This window comes from Eretmochelys imbricata, chromosome 7 (assembly GCF_965152235.1).
Source record: "Eretmochelys imbricata isolate rEreImb1 chromosome 7, rEreImb1.hap1, whole genome shotgun sequence".
Taxonomy (NCBI): domain Eukaryota; kingdom Metazoa; phylum Chordata; order Testudines; family Cheloniidae; genus Eretmochelys; species Eretmochelys imbricata.
The window spans coordinates 57,996,869-58,023,864 of record NC_135578.1 but is presented as its reverse complement, the minus strand read 5'-3'; the positions used below and the strand labels follow the sequence as shown (position 1 = coordinate 58,023,864).

The 26,996-nt window shown below is 45.3% G+C and overlaps 1 protein-coding gene across 1 annotated transcript; it reads left to right on the top strand.

Moving 5' to 3' along the window:
- The first annotated feature begins 604 nt into the window (after nucleotides 1-604).
- Nucleotides 605-26,857, top strand: GDF10 (growth differentiation factor 10). The gene is made up of 3 exons (XM_077822358.1): nucleotides 605-899; nucleotides 10,844-11,751; nucleotides 26,666-26,857. The coding sequence occupies exons 1-3, from the start codon at nucleotides 605-607 to the stop codon at nucleotides 26,855-26,857; spliced, it is 1,395 nt and encodes a 464-aa protein (XP_077678484.1).
- Nucleotides 26,858-26,996: the final 139 nt, after the last annotated feature.

Sequence of the window (26,996 nt, the reverse complement as noted above, 5' to 3'; positions counted from 1 at the left end):
CTCCTATCTACCTATCCCTTTCTACTACTTGCTTACTAGGGCGACTTCCTCCTAGCTGTCTTCCGATTATTCTGTTCTAATCTCTGCTCCCTCCTTCCCCTGGCTTTCTGGAACGCAAAGTGCTCCCCTGTTCAGGTTGGGGCCCCAGCCCTGGCTGTGACATGTGTCTCCCATCAGTGGCTGAGCTCGAATTAACGCAGACGCTGTATTGGAAGCAGAGGGAACGAACTGTAGCGCTCCCTGCAAACTTTCCCAGCCCCCGGAAACCCTCGCCCCCCGGCGAGTCAATTTCGGAGCCGCGCATGGCCGGGTGTGTGTCCCTCCCCCCGTGCCCCCAGCCCAGCCCGACCTCCCCCAGCCCCGGTGCCAGCGCTGCTCACCTCGCGGGCCCGGGGATTGGCCGAGCGGGCTCGGCATCAGCAGCGCGGAGGGGTCGCTCCCACCTCCCCACCCCAGCCCGCATCCCGGGGCACCAGGAGAGCGGCTGCAGCAGGGGGAACCTGGAGCCCCAGCCAGCGGGCGCCGCTAGCCAGGCTGCAGCATCCCCGAGCCGGCGCGCGGCTCCGCAGCTCCCCGCGGGTCTCGGTGCAGCAGGATCCCCCCGATGGCCGGCCGCCTGGCGTGCTGGCTGCTGCTCTGGGCGCTGGGGCAGGGGGGCTGCCACACGCTCCCCGCGGAGGAGGAAGGTGCCAGCCGCAAGCCCAGGCCCCCAGCGGCTCCCCTGGCCATCGCCTCCCGCAGCAGGGACCCCCCGGGGGGCTCTTCGCCCTCCCCGGCGCTGGGCAGCCTCGCTCAGGACGCGGTAGCTGTCCACATGCTTAAACTCTACGAGAAGTACAGCCGGGAAGGCAGCCGGCCTGGGGACGGCAACACGGTGCGCAGCTTCAAAGCCAGGCTGGGTAAGCCCCTTGGGGAGATCCGCGTGTGCTGGGACGGGGCGAGGGGGGTCAGAGGCACTGCGGGGTTGGGGGGCCCCGGGATCGTGGGCAGCGCTCCGGCCCTCCGGTGCAGGCGGACCCCTGCGAAGCTGTCCCTAGCTGTGCGGAGTGTCGGTGACGGGGGCTTCCTTGCCTAGATCATTGAATCCTGGACTGGCAGGGTTGGAAGGGACCTCAGGAGGTCATCTAGTCCAACCCCCTGCTCAAAGCAGGACCAAGCCCCAATTTTTGCCCCCAATCCCTAAATGGCCGCCTCACGGATTGAACTCACAACCCTGGGTTCAGCAGGCCCATGCTCAAACCATTGAGCTATCCCTAAGCAATGCTGGACGTTTCCCTGCTAGTAACACCTACGCTGCCCCGTCGCTTTGCTCCGGGAGCCACGTCCAGTCTTCCTGCGTGCCCAGAAGCCGGCAGAGTACGCATTTGTTTACCAAAAAACTACTGTCCGCCTTTTTGAGAGCAGCCCTTGGCCTGGCAGAAAGCTATCAGCCAGGGGAAGCGGTTGCCCAGAGGCCCTCCCGCTAGTTCAGAGGGGTCTCCTCGCTCCTAAGATCATTAAATAGTCCCCAACTAGGATGACAACTGTGCAAACTTCACCGATTTTTTTTTTTTTTTGCATCCAAGTCTTTCAAAGACTCCCAGAAGCTGCTGTTAGAAACAGCGCCACCTATGGGACTTTCTCTAACGGCTCACTCTCTTCCTGTGGTACCTAGTATTAGCTCTAAAAAGATATAGAGCGGGTGGGGGAATCTGTCTTCCTTTGATGTAGGGCAGCAATAGGAGACCGGCTGCATCCAAAACGCTTTATTCTGAAACGCGTTTGATAAATCAATCTAGGAAACTGTCCGTCACTTAACTGAAGAAAAGCCATGTTCAATATTTAGACTGATGCTTATTTGGCACTTTGTTAAAAAAAAAATTACATCACTGACGTTAGTGCCTGGGCAAATGGCATCTTTGGGAAACCTTTTCCAGCACAGGGTTAAGATATTGTTTAGACTAATTAGGAAAGATCAGCAAAATAAAGAAAAAACCCTCCCTTTTGGAATTCCAATACATGTATAATTTTTCTCACTTCAAAAGAGGCTTTTCATTTTAGTGCATTCAGGATGTTTTAGATAAGCACATTCAAAACTTGAATCTGTGTCAGGATTTCTTAGGTTTTTAAAGACATTTGCATTCTGTGAAGTGCAATGCAGTATGTAAGATTTTATAGTAAGCAATTATTAGCAAGTCATCGCTATAAAAATGCATGTTAACTTACTTTTCAGCATTGTAAGTATCTGTAAAATGTCATTTAAAATGAACAACATTTTCTGCACAGAGCTGATGCTCAGTTGAATTCATGTAAGGTTAATGTGCACGTCTAGAGTTTTATTAAAAACCCCAGACATTTGGAAGGGAGATGAACCCTCCTGTATCAGAGCATTAGCCAACCATTTACTGACAGGGCCTAGGAAGAAACTTCCCCAACGGCAGATGATTCCCTAGCGTCCTACTACAGCATTTCTTGCACTTTCCAGTGAAGCAGTTAATACTGGCTACTGCCTGAGACAGGGTCCTGAACCACTGGTCTGATCTGTTAAGCCAATTCCTTCTTTCCTATGATGTAATCTTACTCATACTCTGGTTAATCTGTTTTTAAAGTAACTCGAATAGACTTGGGTGGCTGAGTTTATTTTAACACACACACACATACCATTTATTGAAATGTAATAGTACTTAGCATTTAAGTAGGAACATTTCTTACCCACAGTCTTACAGATCAACATAACTTCACAAAGGTGGGTATTTTTATATCCATCTTATTGATAGTCCAGCTGAGGCACAGAACATTGGAAGTAACTTGCCCAGACTCATACAGTGAGTAAACTGCAATGCCAAGTCTGAAACCAGTGTTCTGACTCCCAACCTAGTTGCTTCTTTACTAGATCTCCTTTCTTCAGCAGCCTGAAAGAGGAAAGCCCCTCCACCAGGCCCCTTGTGGCTGAGTTATTAAGGAAATAACATTCTTTTCTCATTATTGTCCCTGGTAATTTACAAAATATGGATCACTATTTTCTGAGATTAACTATAAGGGTGCCCAAGACCAATATGGGAGAAATGATCTGATTTTCCCTTCCTTTCCCTCATGCTATTCTAGAGTTCTTGGAAGAGGGGAAATTTGTGGGGCAGGGAAGCACCACTTTCTTTTAGCAACATACATGAAATTTCTGTTCAGATCACATCTATGGCAACCCTTTACTGTGATAGGCAAAACAATGTGGCAGCTATAAAATCTGTTCATTTCCCTCTTCCAGTGATAGCTCTAGCTTAAAAAAAAATTCTTGGGTACACCCTTCCTAAGATTCATATGGTCCACTGTAACATAAGGCTGTTTGCATTAGGATATATCATATTACATATTTAAAAGACAGTTGGATCAAGCACTCTGAAGTTAAGAAATGCCAGAATTAGGGTTGCCCATGTGATCTTAATTTGTCCCCCTCGTACATATACATTATGAGACTGTCTTTAATGACAAGATCACTTACTAATGTTTTCCTCCACCGGATCCCTGCCTCATTCACTGCATAGCATGGATGGTGCTCACTGACTGAGTAGTGATTCAATATTTCTCATCTTCCTCATTCAAATGTAGCTCTGTGCCCTATTTGCTACACACCATCTAAACTTTGCACCAAATACCAAGTTAACTTCCTCGTGGGCTCATCTGTAGTGCTCCTTGCTGTAATAAGAGTGCTGCACAAAGAGCAATGGCATTACCTCACAGGGGTGTTGGACAACCGGGAGGCATCAACCCTATGTTCCAAATGGGGATGTGAGGCAAACATATTAAGGCCCATATTGGCAAAAGTATCCGCTCACTTCGGGCTCCCAATCAGAGACTCCCCAGGCTTGATTTTTGTTTCCAAGCACTCAGAACTCCATATGTTCAAAGCACAGCGCCAAACAGCTTCAGCTGCAGTCGTGAGTGCTCAGCAGTTCTGCAAATCTGGCCCCAGATGTTTCCCACTGGGCATCCAGAAAGCCCGACGCACAATTTATGACCACCTGTGACTCGCTGAGAATCACCTACGCTTTTGCAGCAGACAGAATTCAGTTCTCCTGGGCAGTATTCAAGTGTGTCTAAACCACGAGACTGTCCTTTCCGTTCATGTCTCATTACTACACGCTTCCCAACTTCGTGAACAAACAAAGCAGGGCTCCAACACAGACCAGCCTCCTTTGCTACACAACCCCGACTCACTCCCTGAGTACCTCCATCTTATGCACTGAATAAGACAGGGGTCATGCAGATGTGGGAATAGCAATGCAATCATGTACTTAAAGATTGCATCATAATGCACATGCACAAAGAGAGCTTTATAAAGGCACAGGCAACTTGGTCTCCTGCCACTTTGCCCACATGGCTCTTCCAGGGTCCCATTCCATTTTGTGGAGAACATCAAAATTTTGGACTTTTTGTTCTGAATTGGAATGAAACCAAATTTTGAAATATTGAAATCCTCCTCAAAATGCAGCCTAGCTCTAGTCTGAAGTCATGCAACTGCTTTGGAGTCCCCTAGTGGAGTGTCTGCTGAACAGCCGGACTCCTTCATCTGGACCATGGACCTCTATATTGCCAAAACAATGGCTATGTCATCACAGAGAGACACTTTTTCCCATGCTTTCCTGACTGGAGCAGTGGCCACGCCTGGTGTCTAGCAGGACATGGAAGTGCTAAGAGGCTGTTTCTGCTTCTGCTCATGGTAGTTGGTATGGGAAAGCTTGTTGATATGTCTAGCCCCACTTTCCCAGTCTCCAGAGGCTTGAATAAACTGGGGCTACCCAAATCAAACCTGAATGCTGACCCTTTGGAGGGCTACCTGTCACTAGACTTCACCTTGTGATTGTATGACTGGACTTAACCCTTGAGACTGGAGCTGGCTGAAAATTTTCCAGTGGGAAAACTGCTCTGTCAGAAAATGCTGATTCAACAGTGTGACACTTTCTCGGGGATCTTTGGATAAATACTATAAAAGCAATGTGTTGGGTGTAGTGAGTTCATCAGGCCTCTCAGGAGCTACTGTTACAGAACAATGAACCCTTTTGTCAGGTGGCATTTTGACAGATTCTTAGGGTCACAGACAGAATTGAAATGTTCTGTGGGAATGTGTCAATTCTGTCAACAGGTTCAAAAGAAGCCAGCCAGCCTCATTTCCAGCCTGGCAGATGGGCAGGGCAGGTAAGCTGGCTGGCTGCAGGTATGTCACCTGGTAAGCCAACACAAAAGTGGATTGTCTCATGTCATTGGATCATCCCATTTCAATGGAAATTCCACAATGTCAGTGTCTTGTGTTGCCTTGGAATGAAGTGTCACAACTGTGGAATTTCCAGCTAAATGGAAATTCCCTTTTCCAGCCATCTCTGCTTGAAGCACTGTAGCCTTTGGACTTCTTTAAGGCACTGGGCTGAAACTTGGGAGGTCCAGGTTCAGTTCCTGGCTCTGCCACAGATTTCCTGTGTAACCTTAAGCAAGTCACTTAGCTTCTCCATGCCTCCATCCCCCTTCTATACAATAGGGCTAATACTTCTTCCTTGGTCTCTTTCAACTGTAAGTTCTTTGGGGCAGAGACTGTTTTTTACTGTGTGTGCACCACACTCAACACAATGGGGCTCTGAGGTTGGTTTAGGCATCCAGATGCTACTGCTGATTAGATGCCTATATTAAAGTGTGAAGAACAGCGGAGATGCTTTGGCTAGCTAACATCAACAATATCAATTGAAGGCCTGTTTTTCAGCCCGGCCAACTGATGTCAAGGTAGATGTCAATATGATAAGGGGGCAAATGACCCATTACTTCAGAGACTATTGTAAGGCTGAGGATGGTGTTTTTAGGGGATGCCATGTGTTCTTGGAGCAAGTAAAAAGTTGAGTTTAGCAGGTAAAAGTATTCATTTTGCTGTACATAGCACCAGAGACATCAGATGGAAATAAACCGATTAGGGAGTTTACTCCATCAACCCTACCCCAAGACATATGGCATTGTACCCTATAAGACATTCTCCAGTGTAATGCCCAGTCTTAAATGTCTCCAGGAGAACAGAGTAGAAGCTGGACTGCTTAAGGCTATTCCATAGCCTAACGGATCTAACGATTAACAACCAATCTAAGCTTTCCTGTGCTTGTTTTCATCCTGCTACTTTTATTTATATTACCCTAGATCATCCTAATTCTTGCCCTCCTTGGCGTGCTATATTCTGTTGTCAGCTGTGTCCTTGGTTTCCATTGTCTTCAGTGGGAACCCTATGCTATGGGACTCCAAGGACAGACTTTCCCTGTGGTGTTTACACCTTTCAGATCCATGCAGCTCTTGAAATATGTAAATGCTTTACACCTAGGGCTATGGATAAATTAGAAGGGAAGCTACCACTCTTTTGAGCCTGGAATGCCCTTACGGCTGTGTCACAGAAATAAAAACACCAAGATTTTGTTTTGATATATAACAGATTGAGGGCACGGTCTGCTGATTCTGGTGCCATTTTCAAACGGCCCTCTAAAACTTGAATAAACTCTACCTTATGGGACAATTCAGGGGATGGTTTGAATAGCTACTTGCTCCACGGAATAACAGCACACGGTACAAGTGTTAATTACACAGGTATTTTGCATGCAGAATATTGCAATGCTTAGAGGTTAAGAGTCAGGTTTGAATCCTAAGGATCAAATCCTGTGTAATAGGAGTCTTGCCACTGACTACAGTAGGACCAGAACTTGGACATATGTGCCAAAACAAAGTATATTTTCCCCTGTGCATTAAACTAGACCCCCAAATGCTGCATACAGGGAGGAAGCATGGTCTACTGGCTAAAGTATAGGATTAGAAGTCCCACTGTGCCATAGGTTTGGTGGGTGACCTCAGACAAGCTTTATAGGTGAAAATCTTCAAAGGTTAGAGATTTACATCTATTTTAGGTTCCTAAATGTAGAAGTACCTCATTTACAGATATGATGAGTTCCCACTGTCCCAGGTGAAGACAACAGGAGCTGTGGGTACTCAGCACCTCTGAAAATCAAACACCCAAGTTTGAAAACATTGGTCTTAAATAGAGAAATAGAAATGAGAGAATGTATTTGTAAAATAGGGAAACATACTACCTGACTTATAGGAATATTAGTCTTAGTTCCTATCTAAAATACTCTGGAAACCTCAGATGTGTTTTCTGTTGTCAACTGCCCTCCCAAAACAGTGAGCAATATTCCACACCCTCCCATATTTTACATTGCATCTTCCTTAATCTCCTGTCTGATTATTCCCTGGAAATAGTCATATTAATTACCAGTTGATTTGCATACTTACAAGAAGGCCTGGATGAAGGTGTATCTTCCATTCTGTACTGCAACTGGTGGCTCTTTGGATCAGCTGGTCCCACTGGGATTCAAATCCAGAACCTTGTGCATGTAAAGCAGACATAAGCACTACGGTGTGTGCTTGTGGCCGATGGCACCTTACCCCCGATAGTGAGTTCCGCTGGGAATCAGCAACTGATGTTCCCCACTGACCATAACTGCTAGGATGGGGCAGAAGGGGAAAGGTAGCCTCAGAAAATAACAGGGTCCCAGGTAACTTCAATAGGAAATGAACTGGCAGCCAACACTGTGATCAGTCTGGCCTGGTTAACAGTCTAGCAGCTTCATTCCACACTAGCTAAAGCTGTTGAGGGGCCTTTACCTCCCCAATCCATTTCACCTGGGTCTCTTGCTACTACTTGGCCACTGCAGAAGGACGTCTAACATCTCTTCAGCACCAGTTGTGTGCTTGATTGGTGTGATTATGAATTAGTTTCTGGTGGGGAAGAATTAGCAGAGCCCTGATTTCATGTTCATATCCCTAGTAGTTGGGGGGTGGAGAAAGGGGGTGATGGGGTATGAAACTATATTGCACTGAAGTTCTGTGTATGTACCTGCAGCTATGAAGGCATTTTGTAAACAGTTGCAGCAGAGTCTAGCAGATATCGAACTGGACTGTGAGTAGAACCTGGCTACTAGTCTCAGCTCTTGAGCTACTGTGTGACTGTGACCAACTCACTTCCCTTCTCTCTGCCTCTATTCTCCCCTCTGTCAAACAGGAGTAGTTTTACCCATCACTTGTGTAAAGTGCCTTCCGATCAGTGAATGAGAAGAGCTATATAAGAGCTATGTATTAAGTCCTGGGAAGTAGGTAAGCACTCATCTCTATTACAGAGATAGGGAAGCTAAGTCAAGGAATATAAGTGACTTAGGCTACAAGTTAGGAGTGTGATTCCCCAGCCCACGTACACATACCCGTGCTAGCCCAATGAGAGCTAGTATGTGTATAAATAGTGTAGCTGGGGAAGCACGGCTTAGCCACGTCGAGTACAAACCTGCCTGAACCCTGTGTTGGAGTAGAACCCATATCTCCTGATTCCCAGTCCTACACTCTGGATCAGTAGATTACTTTCTCTGCAGAAGTGGGAGGGTGGGAATGGGGGGGAGGGTTAGAACCTCCACATCCTTATACCCCTAGGACTGAGTGTTCTAGGGTTACACACCTCTGATCTGTTCTCACTGGCCTCTTTTCCCCCTTGCATCTCTCACCTCTGACTCCCTCTTGCTGCCTTGGCCCTCATCTGCAAAGAAGCTGGAGTACAGACAGGCCTCTCCTGCAATGAAGCTGGTAGCCTTGTGCTGCTGCCCCACCTGTTGTGGCCGCCACAGCCCTGCCCCACTTAGCTATACCTATTCCTCCTAAGGAGGGCTCTGCTTGTTTCCTGTTGGGAACTGGCACTGGGGCAAGGGGGAAGCAGACAGGCAGACGAGTTGCCTGGTAAGGGGAGGCAGAGTTGCTAGAACTCACATAGGGCAAAAATCCCGGCTAGCCCCACTTCCTAGCAGCCAGAAACCCTCCCTCCCTGTTGGGTTGACTCTCTGGTGGCTCCTCCTTAGTGCCACATAACTGGAGATCCTCTAAGGTACACATGGCCTATGAACTACCCAACTAGTAGCCATGGGCAAGCCCCAAAGCTTGGAACTGGCTCCCAACCTAAGTATCCCCAAATCTCACTCGGGCTGGTTCTGGCCCATCTCCAATTAGAAGCATCTCTATTACCTCAGTCTCAGAGCTCCATGGGACTTTCCTCGTCCGAGACAAATAGTCCCTTCTTCTTTGCACTGGTACCCAGAGCAGAGGGAAGGGCGTCCAGGGAGACTGGAACCTTTCACCTAGCAGAAGCAGTGGTGACAAAGCCAGGGATGGCTGAGGGCAGCTATTGGGAACCAGAGGGCCTCTAGGCCAGATGGGGGAAGGAGCAGGAGAGCATGAGGAAGGTCAAAGGGTGGGATGGGAGAGCTTGAAGCAGCCACCCCATCCTGTCTCTGCTTTGCACTTCCCCTCCCTTGTGCCCCATCCTGTTAGTCTGCCCTGTCCTCACTGCATTAATACCCAGCTCTACCTAGCATTCTTCACACATAGATCTCAAAGCACTTGCAAAGCAGAGCAGGATCCTTGTTCTCATTTTACAGGTGGTTAAACTGAGGCACAGAGAGATGAAGTGACTTGTCCATGGTCACCCAGCAGGGCAGTGGCAGAGCTAGGAGTAGAACCCAGGTTACCTGAGTCCCAGGCCACTGCTCTGTCCACTATGCCAGTGGTTCTCAAACTTATTTGATCGTGCCCTCTTCTTTGTGTCTGTAGTATCTTGTGCCCTCCTTGGATGCCCCGCCAGCCCCCACCACTCTCTGTTCGCCCAGCTCTAAAGGCAGAGTGGAGAGCGTCGGCTGTTAGCTGGGCACCGAGCTCTGGTATGGCATTGGAACTCTTACTTCTCTGCTGCCGCTGATGGCAGCGTTGCCTTCAGAGCTGAGGGCCTGGCCAGCAGCCGCTGCTCTCCAGCTGCCCAGCTCTGAATGTGCACAGTAAATTTTTTTCGTAACGCTTTTCGCGTTTCCACCAGAATACATTTCATACCCACTGGGGGGGCATGCCACCCACTTTGAGAACCTCTGCACTATGCCACTCTGCACGCAACAGTCAGGTCAGTTCCTCCTTCTCCGTGCTAGCTGGCACTCATAGAGGATACATTATGAGCACAGGAGATACTGTCTCGCTGCTGTCAGTGCCAGCATCAGAGTCCCTGGTGACTGGGAGGAACCTGCTTGGCTCCAGCACAATGCACAAGGGGAGGGGTAACTGTCATGGGGGCGTGGCTGCTTTGTCCCAGCCAATGGGAAGATGGTGACACAGCAGCAGAATGACCTTTGGGCGTGCATGTGTGTATATAGGCTGAAAGCAAATCCTGGGTGCTGGCTTCCTGAGCTCTGGGCTTGTTGGATTCAAGGCTGTTCCTTCTCCCAGGATGGGGGAGAGGACCTGTGGGAGGGATGTAGCAAAGAGAGCGAGGTAGGGAAGGAACAGGAATGAGGAAGCGCAGAAGGAACTGGGAGGAAGGCTAGTCTTTCGGTTAAGGCAGTAGGCTGGAATACAAAAGGTCTGGATTCAGTTCCCATCTTTGCCACACACTCCCTGTGTGACCTTGGGCAAGTCACTTAATTTCCCTATGTCTCTGTTCTCCATCTATATAGCAGGGATGATCATCTTTCTTTTCTCTGCCTAGACTATAAACTCTTTTGGAGCAGGGAGTCCTGTGTGTTTACATAGAGGCTAGCACACTGGGGCACTGACCTTGTTGGGGTCTCTAGGTGCTTTGAGTCTCCTCTCACTTAGCTTGGTTTTAAGCTGTGTAACTCCACTGAGCCCAGTCACTCTTGGCCTACAGTGGGGTACATGAGAAGAGCATTGGGTCTGTAAGCCCAACTATTTAGCGACACTTCGCATTCATGGTTAATTATATATTGTCCCCTGAGTGTTGATCTGTTGGTCTCTCTTCACTCTCTTGCAGAGCTATTGGACCAGAAGCCCCTGTACTGCTTCAATCTAACGTCCATGCAGGACTCAGAGTTGATCCTCACTGCCACATTCCACTTTTACTCGGACAAGCGCCCCCGGCACCGGGAAGCGTTCTGCAAGCGCTCCAAGAACTCATCCTGCCGCCTCCTCCACTTGCCCCAGATCCCACGGCTCAGCCTCGTTTTCCGAAGCATTCTCCAGAACTCCGCCTATGGGCTGGTGAAAGGGAATGTCACAGTGTTCCTCCACAGGCGGGGGGCTTGGCAGATGAAGGACATCTCCCACATCATAAAGGAATCCAAACGGGATGGTGAGCTCGTCCTTTGTGCGGAGCTTGACTCTGGAGAGAAATACCAGGGCTTCCCCAAACAGCAAACCAATCACTTACCATACATACTGGTTTATGCTAATGACCTGGCCATATCAGAACCCAACAGTGTGGCCGTGACTCTACAGCGATATGATCCATTCCCTTCCAGCGATGGGGAAACCAGCCTATCCCCCAATGCTTCCACAGACACCCGGGTGAGGAGGGACATATTTCTTTCCGGCTCTATCCAGAACAACGAGCTGCCAGAGGTGGAGTATAACAACAACAAATACAACAAACATGACATATGGGAAAGTGCCTACGAGTCCCTAAAACCCAAAACCTCACGCAAGGACCGAAGGAGGAAAGGGCAAGAAAACACAGAGCTGCTCTCAAAATCTCAGATGCTACATTTTGATGAGAAAACCATGAAGAAAGCCAGACGAAAACAGTGGAACGAGCCCAGGATTTGCTCTAGAAGATACATGAAAGTGGACTTTGCCGACATTGGCTGGAATGAATGGATCATATCTCCCAAGTCATTCGATGCATATTACTGTGCTGGGGCTTGCGAGTTTCCAATGCCCAAGGTAGTATGAGTCTCTAGTGCTGATGCACTTGTCTTTATTTGCAATAAGTTGATTTTAAGATTATTTAGTCCATCTAACTGCTCCTTCTACAGTGGGATTTTTCCCTTCTTCACAATGCTGAAATGCGCCGCCCAATCTAGTTTAATGCAAATAACTAGCTCTTAAATGGTGCTTTTCATTCACAGATCTCAAAGCCCTTTTTAAAGTAGGTCAGTATCACTATACCCATTTTACAGTTGGCGAAACTGAGGCACAGAGAGGTGATGTGACTTGCCCAAGGTCACCCAGCAGGCTAGTGCTGAAGCCAGGAAATAAACCCAAGTCTCCTGAGTTCCAGTCCAGTGCTCTGTCCGCTATAGGGTTTCCATCAAATTATTCAGAGCCTATTCTGAAACCTAACAGATATAGCCATTAAGGCATTTTTCTTAATATGAATCTGCAACTTACACTTCATCCCAGTATTTCTAGTTTTATGACCTCAAACCACAGGCATACGCAATGGATTAAACTATTATCACCAAATCTTCAACTTGCTTTTGGATGGGAGGGAAGATTCTACATTAATGGGGCTCAAGAATACGTCTTATAATAATGTTACTGCAGTGTTCTGAATTCCTTCTATAGAAGTAGATGAAACTTATTAATAAAGTTCCAAGCTGAAGTCCTGTGGGAGCTTTGCCTTCTAGATTTGACCCAAGATGTACATTGTGGTTATTATGATTTCCTGCTTTTCCTCTTCGCTGCTAGAACCCACATATGTCAAAACAATCATCTATCTAACTCCTCATTCAGCAGTACCAGACAAATGAGTTTTCTACACTCACTGGAGATGTCCTTCAACATCCAAATGTGTAGATATCATTTGTTCCCTCAACAGGGCACCATAATACTTGAAAATACTGGAAAGGATAATCTATGGAATTCTTATGAGATATGGAGAGAATGAATTTTGTAGAGACTTGGATTTTTAAATAACACACTTTCAAAGCAGGGCACAACTTATACAACTTCAGAAACCTGACAAATGCACATTTGTTGGGGAAGAGTCCACATGGTTTTTGTAAAGGGAAATCATGCCTCCCCAATCCACTAGAATTCTTTGAGGGGGTCAACAAGGGTGATCCAGTGGATATAGCGTACTTAGATTTTCAGAATGCCTTTCACAAGGTCCTTCACCAAAGGCTCTTAAGCAAAGTAAGCTGTCATGGGATAAGAGGAAAGGTCATCTCCTGGATCAGTAACTAGTTAAAAGATAGGAAACAAAGGATAGGAATAAATGGCCAGTTTTCAGAATGGAGAGTGGTAAATATTGGTGTCCCCCAGGGTTCTGTACTAGGACCAGTCCTATTCAATATATTCATAAGTGATCTGGAAAAAGGGGTAAACAGTGAGGTCACAAAATTTGCAGATGATACAAAACTACTCAAGATAGTTAAATCGAAAGCAGACTGCAAAGAGTTCCAAAGGGATCTCACAGAACTGGGTGACTGGGCAACAAAATGGCAGATGAAATTCAATGTGGATAAATGTAAAGTAATGCATATTGGAAAACATAATCCCAATTATACTTATAAAATGATGGGGTCTAAATTAGCTGTTACCACTCAAGAAAGAGATCTTGGAGTCATTGTGGATAGTTCTTTGAAAACATCCACTCAGTGGCAATCAGAAAAGAGAACAGAATTTGAGAATCATCAGGAAAGGGATAGATAATAAGACAGGAAATATCATATTGCCTCTGTATAAATCCATGGTACACCAACATATTGAATATTGCATGCAGATCTGGTCACCCCATCTCAAAAAAGATATATTTGAATTGGAAAAGGTACAGAAAAGGGCAAAAAAATGATTAGTGGTATGGAACAGCTTCCATATGAGGAGAGATGAAAAAGACTGGGACTCTTCAGCTTGGAAAAGAGACGACTAAGGGGGACATGATAGAGGTCTATAAAATCATGACTGGTGTGGAGAAAGTAAATCAGGAAGTGTTATTTACTCCTTCTCATAACACAAGAACTAGAGGTCACCAAATGAAATTAATAGGCAGCAGGTTTAAAACAAACAAAAGAAAGTATTTCTTAACACAACACACAGTCAACCTCTGGAACTCCTTGCTAGAGGATGTTGTGAAGGCCAAGACTATAACAGGGTTCAAAAAGGAATTAGATAAGTTTGTGGAGGATAGGTCCATCAGTGGCTATTAACCAAGATGAGCAGGGATGGTGTCCTTAGCCTCTGTTTGCCAGAAGCTGTGAATGGTCAACATGGGATAGATCATTTCATGATTATCTTTTCTTTTCATTCCCCTTGTAGCACCTGGCATTGGCCACTCTTGGGAAGACAGGATACTGGGCTAAATGGACCATTGGTCTGACGCAGTATGGCCATTCTTATGTTCTTACATAGAAAATGCTTGTGTACATGCAAACTGCTTAGATGAGCAGTTAAGCATAATGCACATACTGAGGACTTTTGAGTAGCAAGGTTGTATTACCTCTGTATTTGGCGACCACTTCTGCAATACTGTGTCCGGTTCAGATGTCAACAGTTCAACAAGGATGTTGATAGATTGGAGAGGGTTCAGAGAAGAGCCACGAGAATAATTAAAGGCTTGGAAAACATGCCTTATAGTGAGAGACTGAAGGAGCTCAATCTATTTAGTTTACAAAGAGACGGTTAAGGGGTGGCTTAATCACAGCCTATAAGTACCTTTATGAGGAACAAAAATTTGATGATAAAGGGCTCTCAATCCAGCAAACAAACAAGATCCAAAGGCTAGACAAATTCATACTAGAACTAAGGCACAATATTTTAACCATGAGAGTAATTAACCATTGGGAAAAAAATTACCAAGAGTTGTGGTGAATTCTCCATCACTGGCAATTTTAAAATCAAGATTAGATATTTTTCTGAAAAGATCTTCTCTAGTTTGAAAAGGAATTAATTGAGGGAGTCCTATGGCCGGTGTTAAGCAGTGGGTCAGGCTAAATGATCACAGTGGACCCTTCCAGCCTTAGCCTATGAATCACACAAATAATGGATAATGCTTTACATCAGAGAATCTCCAAAAACTGAAATAGGTGTCATCCCTTTTTACAGATGGGGAAACCAAGGCACAGAGGCACAGAGGCCACCTGTGAAGTCTCTGGCATAGAATGTACATCAGACTCCCAATCCTGTGCTTCAGCCATAAGCCCCTTTGCACCAAAAAATCTGGGTTCTTGTGAACAAATTGATTATGTCAGTTTTTCTGTGTTAAACCTGCTGTTCCAGGCCAAAAGTAAGTGAAGAATTCTTAGTCAGAATACAAAAAAATCTTAAATCTGAAATATATCATAAATAGGCTAAGTTGTTTATAAGGTAAGGAACAGCAAACTATAGACATAGGTCCCTCTAGTTATTCAGGTGTCAAAACAAATCCAGTTTTCATGCTGTCACTACTTGGCCTTCAGAAGTATTAGGCATGTAGATGTATCTGAGCCACAGAGTTGAAATTCTGATAGATGCAGATCCAAAATTTGTGTGGGTTCAGATCTGTGGTTTTGGTTTGGGCCCGTCTCTTGTTATATCCCACTGTTCTGGAAAGTCTGCTTGCTGGCTGCTCACAACTTGTATTTCAGAGAAAATAAATACAATACTGAGATATAAAGCCACATTTTCTGTCATTGCTTCTAAGTTTGAGCACCCACAATTTGAGCACAGAGAAGGGAAACTAATTTTTTGGATACAGTCTTCAGCTATCCACTTCCAAGCAGGCAAACTACTTAATTTCCAGGAGTTTGGGGGGCGGGGGGGGGGGGGAACTATTTCTAAGGGCAAATACAAATGTTGGGACATGTAAAAACGTGGTCACCCAAAACGAGGTGGTCAAAAATGTGGGGATGTGATTTTGGATATCATAAAAGTTAGAGGTCAGGTTCAGGCTGCTCTGAAAACTTGTCCTAGACCAGCCAACACAGGAATGGGAGATTGATATGCTGTAACTAAAGAACTAAGTGCTCTATTTGTGGGATACAGTACTGGAGCCATGTGGTACATCTGGGATGCTGAGCATCAACAAATCAGAAGAGAAGTGTTTTCCTTTCTGCTGGGATCTTAATAATGAACTGACTAGAGAGTAAAAAGAAAAGAAGTACTTGTGGCACCTTAGAGACTAACCAATTTATTTGAGCATGAGTTTTCGTGAGCTACACGAAAGCTCATGCTCAAATAAATTGGTTAGCCTCTAAGGTGCCACAAGTACTCCTTTTCTTTTTGCGAATACAGACTAACACGGCTGTTACTCTGAAACCTGACTAGAGAGTGAAGTCCTCAATCTATGCCCAAAACACAGGAATCAGCACTGCACACTGACACACCTTGCCCAAGTGCCTCTCCCCTGCCCTGGAGAGGCTTCCTGTGAGGTAAGGGATAAGTCCCTTTTCCATGGCCTGTCAATCACTAGCCTGGGATTGCCAAACAATTGCCACTTCTGATGGTGGCCAGTTTTGATTGTGTGGACGCCTGTCTGCTGGGAATTGAGTCCCACTAACCAGTTCACTTTGATCTTCCCAACAAAAGAATCATAGAAATGTTGGGCTGGAAGGGACCTCGAGAGGCCATCAAGTCCAGCCCCCTGTGCGGAGGCAGAACCAAGTAAACCTAGATCATCCCAGAAAGATGTTTGTCCAGCCTGTTCTTAAAAACTTCCAGTGATGGGGATTCCACAACCTCCCTTGGAAGCCAATTTCAGAGTTTGACTATCCTTAGAGTTAGAAGGTTTTTCCTAATATCAAGCCTAAATCTCCCTTGCTGCAGATTAAGCCCATTACTTCTCGTCCTAACTTCAGTGGACCTGGAGAACGATTGATCATCATTCTCTTTATAACAGCCCTTAAGATATCGAAAGACTATCAGGTCCCGCCTCAGTCTTTTCTCAAGAGTAAACATGCCCAGTTTTTTTAATCTTTCCTCATAGCTTGGGTTTCCTAAAGCTTTTATAATTTTTGTCACTCTCCTCTGGACTCTTTCCATTTTCTCCACATCTTTTCTAAAGTGTGGCACCAGAACTGGACAGAATACTCCAGCTGAGGCCTCAACGGTGCCAAGTACAGCAAGACAATTAGCTCCCATGTCTTACATACGACACTCTTTTTAATACACCCCAGAATTATATTAGCCTTTTTCTCAAAGGCATCACATTGTTGACTCATATTCAAGTTATGATCCACTATAACCACCCCTCCCCGGCCCCATCCTTTTAAGCAGTACGACCACCTACCCAGTTATTTCCCATTTTTTCAGTTGTGCATTTGATTTTCCTTCCTAATTGAAGTACTTTGCACTTGTCTTTATTGAATTTCATCTTGTCCAATTCAGACTAATTCGCCAATTTGTCAAGGTCGTTCTGAATTCTAATCCTGTCCTCCAAAGTGTTTGCAGCCCCTCCCAGCTTGGTATCATCTGCAGATTGTATAAACATCCTCTCCACTCCCTTATCCAAGTCATTAATGAAAATATTAAATAGTACCCAGACCCAGGACTGAATCCTGCAGGACCCCACTAGATATACCCACCCAGTGTGACAATAAACAATTGATATTGAGTACGGTCTTTCAACCAGTTGTGCACCCACTTTATAATAAATTCATCTAGATTACATTTCCCTAGTTTGCTTATGAGAATGTCATGTGGGACTCTGTCAAAAGCCTTACTAAAACAAAGATATATTACAGCTACTGCTTCCCACCTATCCTATCCACTAGGCCAGTAACCCTGTCAAAGAAGGAACTTAGGTTGGTTTGGCATGGTTTGTTCTTGAAAAATCCATGCAGGCTATCCCTGATAACCCTATTATCCTGCAGGTGCTTTCAAATTGATTGCTTAATAATTTGTTCCAGTATCTTTCCAGGTATCAAAATTAGGCTGATTGGTCAATAATTCCCAGGGTCCTTTTTGTTCCACTTTTTAAAGATAGATACTATGTTTACCCTTCTCCTGTCCTCTGGGACCTTGCCCATCCTCCATGAGTTCTCTAAGGTAATTGCTAACGGTTCTAAGATTGCTTCAGCTAGTTCCTTAAGTACTCTAGTATGAATTTCATCTGGCCCTTCCAATTTGAATACACTGAGTGCAGGGTCGGACTCTGGGATGGAGTTTGGGTGCAGCAGAGGGTGAGGAGTGCAGGCTCTGGGAGGGAGTTTGGGTGTGTGGGGGGGTGCAAGACCTGGGAGGAAGTTTGGATGTGGGAGGGGGTGCGGGCTCTGGGAGGGAGTTTGGGTGCAGGAGGGGGTGCGGGCTCTAGTCTGGGGCATGGGGTTGGGGTGCAGGAGGGAGCGCGGGCTCCAGTCTGGGGCATGGGGTTGGGGTGCAGGAGGGGGCCAGGGGGTCAGTGCTTATCTCAGGCAGATCCCGAAAGTGACCGGCACACCTCTCTGGCAACGGCTCCTAGGCAGGGGGGCCATGGGGTCTCTGTGTGCCGCTGCCCACAGGCACCAACCCCACAGCTCCCATTGGCCACAGTTCCTGGCCAATAGGAGCTGTGGAGTCGGCGCTCGGGGCAGGAGCAGCACATGCAGACCCCCTCCCCAGGGCTGCAGGGACGTTTCAGCTGCTTCCGGGAGCGGTGCAGAGCAAGGGCAGGCTGGAAGCCTGCCTTAGCCCCATTGTGCTGCTGGCAGCTGCAGCTGGGGGCCCCCAGGCCCTTTTAAATCTCCCAGGCCCCTGGGCAATTGTCCCTTTTGCCCCTGTTGGTGGGCCTGCCTTCAGATTTGTTACCAATTCCTCCCTGTTGGTCAGAATCAAGTCTAAAATGGATGTCCGCCTGGTTACTTCCTCCACTTTCTGAAACAAAAAGTTGTCCCCAGTGAATTCCAAGAACTTACTGGAAATTTTGTGTTTTGCCATAATACTTTTCCAACAGCTGTCTGGGTAGTTAAAAGAAAAGGAGTACAGCTCACTAGTAGCTCACGAAAGCTTATGCTCAAATAAATTGGTTAGTCTCTAAGGTGCCACAAGTCCTCCTTTTCTTTTTGCGAATACAGACTAACACGGCTGCTACTCTGAAACCTGTCATTGGGTAGTTAAAGTCCCCCATTACTATCAGGTCTTGTGTTTTGGGTATTTCTGTTATTTGTTCTAAAAAGGCCTCATCCACCTCCTCTTCCTGATTTGATGGGCTATAGTAAACCCCTATCAAGATATCACCTCTATTTTTCCCCCTTTTATCTTTACCCAGAGACTATCAACTGATTTTCCTCTCACCTCCTTCTGGACCTCAGCACAAGTGAATATATTCTTGAAGTATAATGCAACAAACATCTCCTCCTTTTTTATCCCACCTGCACCAGCTGTAGCCCTCTATACCAGTATTGTAGTCATGAGACTTATCCCACACAACTGGAACCCTTCCTCATGCTGGCAAGCAACCTCTCAGTGGGACTACTTACATAAGTGTTCACCATCATCAGTGAGAATTTCACAAATGAGCCTCATGACTTTCAGTCACTCTGGATTCTACTCCACTTACTAAGGGGAGCAGCTCTGTAGCCACTTACCAACTCCTGGGCCATCCAGTCCCCTCCAGAGAGGCATGGTTTATGTCATGGAGGACATATTGCTAACAACATCTCCAGGACCGCATCCTTGTCAATGTCAACCACCTAGCCCTTCTGGTGATGTAAATCATCACTGCTGCATTGACTTCAGTGCCGCTATGCTGACTTACACCAGCTGTGGATCTGGCTCTGTGTCTATAAGCATCTACCTAGCATTGAGTCATTGTGGAAAATCAGTGCTGTAGTGTGAGAGTATGAACAAAGAGCCACGCTTTAAGCAGCAACTCGAGAACTCCCTCTGCCAAGAAGTTCCTGTGCTTATTAAGCTCCCTTCTACAACACATCCTGGTTCCTTCCAGAGAACCAGGAACTCTACAACCATGCCACATCTGAAAGATTAAAACTTAAATTATAAAACCAACATGTGTACTCCCAACCATTCAAAATAAGCTTATTTACTCTACTGTGTCCTCTTATCAATTCCATGTAAATAGTCCTGAACAGTACTTTAAAGATTAAGCCTTGGAGGTGAGCTGATGAATCTCCCAGACCATTTCTCACTTCTGTTGAGGGAGAGAGAGAGTGTGAGAGTGTGGAGTTCCCTGTGTAGGGCATTGGGAAATACTGAAGATGAACCTTTGAAGAAGTCCTTTTGGAGTCTCCTCTAGGTAGGATCCAGGAGTTTCTGCCAAGTTTCAAATGTCTGGATGCTTTTGATCTCCATTTTGTTCCCTGGTCTCTGTTCAGGTAGTGCTTTTGTTATGTGTTGAACACTGATGTTTTGTTGCTGCTGAATTTTTATTTCAGCATCCCATTTTCAAAATTCCTTAAGGTCAGGCCACTTAGGTTTAAGCTTGATCAGTGACACAGGTAAAGCATCTTCAGTCATCTTCCCAGCAGAACTTCTGCTGGAGATAGTCAGGATGTAAGTGGTGGTTGACCAAAATGCCAAGAGTGCTTTATATGGGTCCACTGATTTTGCAGAAGTCTTTTGAAACTCTGCACTGCTCTCTCCTCTTCCCTGTTGCTCTGGGTTATTGTGGACTACTAGTATGTTGTTCAAAGTCCTGTGAAAGTGCTAGGAATGTTTCAGAGGTAAATTAAGTTCCATTATCTGTTATAAGGCCTTCAGGAACTCCATGCTAGCTAATATTGACTTTCATTTCTGGATGACCTGTGCTGATGGAGTCTGTGAAACTATAGCCAAGTCAATATATCTGGAGAAGTAATAAACTGTAATAATATATGTATGTCCTTTCCAGAAAAATGAATCTGTGACTACCTGCTGCCAAGGTTGGTCAGGTAGCTTTGTAGAAAGGAATGGTTCTATCAATTGTTTTATTTTGTTTTGTTTTTCTTGTTTCATGTCTTGCAGCCCTAAGGTCCGAATTTGCCTACTCAGACCAGGCCACCATATGAATTGTTGTGCTCATGCCCCACATATGTTTATACCTTGGTGTCCCTTATGGATTTTGAAGACCACCTCTTTCTGAAGTACCATGGGGATAAGAATGTGCTGTCCTTTCAGAAGCAGGCGATCAGCCATGTGAAGGTTGTTTTGTTCCTGCCTATATGGTGATAGGTCTCTTTAGAGTTGCCTCCTTCCATCGCACCCTCTTTAGCAGAGCTGAGTCATTTTCCTGCAAGTCTCTTCCTTTAGTTGTTCATCTCTAATTTGCTGAAGTCAGCTAGCAGATGTTGAAATTGCTGCCAGGACCAGATCAATGGAGACTTTGACATCTTTCTTTAAAGCCTTTTCTTCTTCCATTGGTGGCTGCTCAGCTGGGGCTCTAGGTAGCACCTGCTGCTAGGCGTGCTTTCCTTGATATGTGTTTAATGTTGAAAGAAAATATAGCATCAGCCATAGTGAAAATCTTTGAACCCTAGGTGGATGATCATCCAGTGGTTTTGAACCCAATGATGAGACTAAGAGTGTTTGGTCCGCTTCTATGTTAAAATTCAAGTCAAACAGTTATTAACTGAGCTATTCAAAAGCACAAGTGATTGCTAGAGCTTCCTTTTCCACTTGAGCTTGGTTTCTGTGAGCCTTCTTGATAGGAATGCAATAGGTCTGTGGTCTCCTTCTGGCTGCTTTTTTGAGAGCACTGCTCCTGAAGCACGTGAAGATGCGGCCACTGCTACTGGGTTGGATAGTTTATCAAATATTTTGTGAAAATAGGTGGAGATAGCAGTAGTATTTTTTATTTTATTAAATGCAATTTGTTGTGGGCTACCCCAGATCCAGAGGAGCTAAATTTGCTAACAAATTCCCCAAATGATTTATTATGCCCAGGAATCTTCTTGCAGCAGAAACATATTTGGGTTCAGGTAAGGCGAGTAATAAGTGATCCATGCATAAGAACATAAGAACGGCCATCCTGGGTCAGACCAAAGGTCCATCAAGCCCAGTATCCTGTCCTCTGACAGTGGCCAATGGCAGATGCCCCAAAGGGAATGAACAGACAGGTTATCATCAAGTAATCCATGCCCTGTCACCCAATCCCAGCTTCTGGCAAACAGAGGCTAGGGACACCATTCCTGCCCATCCTGGTTAATAGCCATTGATGGACCTATCTTCCATTAATCTATCTAGCTCCCTTTTGAACCCTGTTATAGTATTGGCAGTCACAACACTCTCTGGCAAGGAGTTCCAGAGGTTGACAGTGCATTGTGTGAAAAAATACTTTCTTGTGTTTGTTTTAAACCTGCTACATATTAATTTCAGTTTAATGCCTTCAGTTTGTCTAAGTCCAGATGAATTCCCTGTTTTCTAATTATGTGTCCTACAAATTTTATCTTCTCCTTTCCAAATTTACACTTCTCATTCAGAGTGATGCCAGCTTGTTGGAAGCATCTCAAAACTGCATGTAGTCGCTCACTGGATTCATTTTTATCTCTGCCAAATACCAACATATCATCTGCATGGCAGAGGCCGCCAGGCTAACCTGACAGAATCTGTGAGATTCTCCTTTAGAAATGTTCTGGTGCTGAAGATATGCACAATGGAAGATGATTGAAACAGTACCTTCCAAATGGGGTGATGAACGTAGTTAGCCGTATAGATTCTTTAGCCAGGGTTATTTGATAGAAGCCTGCTGTAGCATATAACTCTGAGAGGACTTTCAATTCCGATAACTGAGTTAATGTCCGATCAACTGTGGGAAGCATGTGTCTTTCTCTGCACAGGCTTTTTATTAAATTATGTAAGAGCCACACTAATGCAGATTTTGAAATTGGGCTTTGGTACTACACCCATCCCTGCACACCAGTCAGTGGATTCTTCTGTCTGGAACATAACCCCCATATCTTTCATTCTCTTTAATTCTTCTTTGACTTTCCCTCATAAAGGTATAGAGATGCAGCATGGGTCTGAGAGAGCAAAAGGAGTTGCTGATGGCACCAGTTTTATTTTGTACTTTTTGACAGCTTTCCTGGCCCTGTAAAGCTATGTGGAAACATCTCCTGTATAGTTTTTGCCATGAAGGCATTCCAGTTTCTCCACTATGTGTAATCCTTATATTGCTAGCAACCCTAGTAGGGGAGTTTTCAGTCTTTATTTTACATGTATATATGTTGAAGAACTTTCTGTCCCATCTCCAGTTTTCCAAGGAACTAGCCACAAAACATCCAGTGTTCTAGCCCCACATACAATTTCATTTGGTCTTTGAAGATCTCCAACCCGGGATCAATTACAATTTGTATTTGGAATTGCAGTGACTGTTGCCCCAATATCAATATTCACTTTAAGATTTTGACTGTTTATTTATGCTTATGTACCAAGGTGTTGTCTGTTCTATCAGAGATGAAGTCCCTAGAAGATAGGATTCATTGTCCTCTGATGATAACACTCGTTCTTGGATTGTTTCCGCTACTCTTGGTGACCTGCACACTATTGCAAAATGCCCCCTTTTGTCGCTTCTCCCATGTTCTTCCTCTTTTGCTGAACATTGTTGCCATTCATGGCATGGTGTCTTTCCACAACTTCCACAATTTTTCCAAGCTTCCCTACTATAGCAGTTCTTTGGCCTCCCCCGCCACAGTTGTGCATTGTTCTTATGTTGTAAATTTGGTCTGACTGCTCCATTCACATACATTCTTTTCCGTTTGCTGTGTCAGTGTTTTCTAATGCAGTCTCCCCTATGCTGCTAGCATGTAAGTCACATTGCTATTTCTTTATAGTTTCTTGCATTCTCACTTTTGCTATAGCTTTTGCTAGTGTGAGATCAGGATCTAACTGAAGCTGTGCTGATAAATTGGTCTTGCTTATACCAACAACTATCCTGTGTCTTATTAGTTCCTCTAACATTCCATATTTGCAATGTTCTGCAAGGCTATGAACTACTATTACTCCAGTAATAAGTCTTAGCTGTTTCCCATTGTTCTGGGCACCACCTATTACATTTGGCCCTTTCATATATAATATTCTGTCTGCCTATGAAATGGACATCAAAAGCTTCTTTCACTTTGGAGTAGTCTTTCTTTTCCTCATCAGTGACGGATAGGGCACATAATTTATCAGCATCACCCATGGCAAATATCAGGGCATTTACCTGCTACTCTTGTGTTTTTTCTATTAATACAGAAATCTATTGGAATTGCTGAAATCTCCAGATCCAGCCAGGCCAGCTGCCTGAGTTGACAAAATCAAATTTCTCTGATGGAGCCATTTGCATTATGGGCTCCATTGCTGTGCTGAGATAAGGCTCTGCATTCTTCCTGCTCCTGCTTTCATAGGTCTCCTCTCTGATTTTCCAATTCTCTTTTCTTTCCTCTACTCCTTTAGGGAGATGGATCCACTGCTGACACCATGTAGGGTGAAGTCGTAAACACAAGAATCATGCTTTCAGCAACAAGTAGAGAACTCCCTCTGCTAGGAAGTTCCCATATTTATTAAGCTCCCTGCTGCAACACACCCTCGTCCTTTCTGATAACTGTGGAGGACCAGGAGCTTTATAATCATGCACAAGTGCCTGTCTGTGAGATCTATGGTAGTGAGAGCTTTTTCACTTTCAGCCTTTGTGAGATTTCAAACCCATGAGTTTCACTTTGTCCAAGGCTCAAAGCCAAAAATGAAACTTTCCTGAAACTAGTTAAGTGTTGCCTGGTTTTTCTGTTTTCCAGGAGAGGGGGAAGTCAAAACCCTAAGATAACACCCAGTTCTTAGGGTGGCGTGAGTCAGGAAATTGGCATAGTAGGTATAACTTCTTACCTGGTGGGATTGTAGAAGAGGAAAGCAATTAATGAGGGTCTGAAGGTGTAAGATACAAGGTGTGGGGTGGCTACTTTATCTTACACCTCCTGGCTGTTTTTTTTTTCCTGTGTCAGCCCCACCCTTCTGTACTTTTAGGACCAAATTGCTCCTGAAGTGGGACTGGATAAGGAGTAAATGAAGACAGAATTTGGCCTGCAGTGTGTAGCTTAAACTCACTACCATGTAACATCTGGACCATGACTATACCACTGCCTCAGCACCATCCCTGCTGTGCCTTCAGCTCTGACTCTTGCAAGCTTTCCTGTAAGAGCATGCACTGGTACAAAGATAAAGCAAAAGCTAGCTCGCAGTTGCTCAAAATTTGGGCCAGGCTTCCTGCAAGACTGGCAAAATTCTAAGCCTGGACTGAGTAAGGATAAGGCGCTAGACAAGACTTGTTGTAGGGACACTGTCTTGGAACCTGAAGGACCAGCACATAGCGTACCCTCATAGTAGAGCCAAGTTCCTTGGTTTAGTTTGAGAACATTTGAAAATTTTAGCATGGCTGAGTTTGTACTGATGTGCAGCTGTCGCTAAAAAGCAGCAAGAGGTATTATGTTATGACTGTTAAAGTAAGAGGATCAAACCTGTTTTCCTAAAACCCTTCCCTGTATATAAAAAAAATCAAATGCATGCCAGGTTTTTCATTTCAGTGAAAGCAGCAATGTTCTTGTTATGGCAGGGAAAAACTAACTCTACCTTCTTAAATCATCCTACAGTTTCAGCTGCATGTGGTATTGTTTCTATCCTAAATAGCTGTGTAATGCTGCTGTGTGCTGTTCAACAGCTGCCATGTTCCATCCTAGAGGTTGCTGCATTTCAATAGTGGGTGAAGGGACTTCCTTCATATGAAACCCTGGATTTTCAGATCTGCAGGCATGTGTTTGCAGAAACTGTGTGCACCGATTTGGTACACAATTGTTCATGGCAAATATTTCCCCATATGGCCAGATCAAGGTTTGACTATCAAATGTAGTGCTAACTAAGATATGAGCATCCCCAAGTTAAGACAAGCCTGAACAAGGAATTGCTGAAACAATTAACTCTTGTTAGTAAATAAGGGAGGCAGAAACTAACAATTGTGGGTATGTTTATAGAAAGCAACTGTTGTGGGTATGTTTATAGTAAGCAAAGTAGGAAGGAATACCCTGAGAGGATGAGCTTGCCTTAAATCTGCAAAGCAATTGGTCCTTACATGCAAGAAGTACATATGTTAGTAGCTAAGAAAGTTGTACGTAAGTTGGGTAGTGTATGACATGAATTGGAATTGTGGTACCACCTTGTATGTAAACCTCCCTGCGGCTGGGCTTGGCCAGCATAGGCGAAGAGCTGTTATGTACCTAATAAAGTAGCTGAGCAACAAGCCAGAGCTGAACTGCGTTTTTTGGATTGCAGAGTACTGGATGAAGTGTGCTTTCAGTACCTGGATCCAAATACTAAGAACTTATTCCTGGCTTATTTTATTACCTTGTACTTAACTCTTTCCATTCTGTCATACCTTTTTAAAGTCTCCCCATTGCTGAACATCACTGGTCTGTTGCTATTAGAAAACCAGTAGTAAAAGTAACACAAGCTGGGTTTAAGTGGTTTAAGGCACCACTATTGCACCAGTTGAACTGCAAACTCACTTCATACCCGTTTTGCTTTTGAGCCAATGGTTTCCTCCAAACATCACAGGCCGCTGGGTGCCAGACACCTGCTGAGGTGGAGGAAAAGGGAGAACCTATTGTGAGCAGGCAGGGGCTGAAGGCAGTGAGACCTGTCTACATAGCAGGGAGAGGGAATCGCCTTACTCCAGCTGCAAGTTGCAGTAGCCTCGCCATGCCCCCATCCTAGGTCATGGAGTGCTAGCCAGTGCTCTCCTATATGCACAAGCTAAAGGGAGTGTGAGCACTGCAGTCTGACCGATAGCTGCCTCTTGGCTAAGAATCCCGTCCAGGTAAGGGGGCAGGGGGTGTCTCTGTGCTTTGCACCCCTCTGGCTCACTGGCCTGAGAGAAGCCATGATCTGGGCTCATATTTTCATGTTTTCAAAAAAGAAAAAAAACCCTACTGTTCTTTTCCAAGCCCATGGGAAAGTGACTTCCCATAAATGAAGGGGTAATTTATTTCCTTCTCTGTTCCAGATTGTGCGGCCATCGAATCATGCCACAATCCAGAGCATTGTAAAAGCCGTGGGAATCATTCCAGGCATTCCCGAACCCTGCTGCGTTCCTGACAAGATGAACTCCCTCAGCGTCTTGTTCTTTGACGAGAACAAAAATGTTGTTTTAAAGGTGTACCCCAATATGTCTGTGGAAACCTGTGCCTGCCGATAAGTCTACGCCAATGCTCCTTTAAGGAGACCAGCGCCCCCTGCCCAGCTACACTGGGAAAGTTGTGAATGGGAAATCAATTGGCCTGTGCTTATGAATGAATGCAAGTCTACAACTCCATCCACAGAAAGAATGAGGAGAC

Coding starts and splice junctions, on each gene's coding strand:
- GDF10 (XM_077822358.1), top strand. CDS start 605: ATGGCCGGCCGCCTGGCGTGCTGGCTGCTGCTCTGGGCGCTGGGGCAG. Junction 900..10,843: donor CAGCTTCAAAGCCAGGCTGG/GTAAGCCCCTTG, acceptor ACTCTCTTGCAG/AGCTATTGGACCAGAAGCCC. Junction 11,752..26,665: donor GCGAGTTTCCAATGCCCAAG/GTAGTATGAGTC, acceptor TCTCTGTTCCAG/ATTGTGCGGCCATCGAATCA.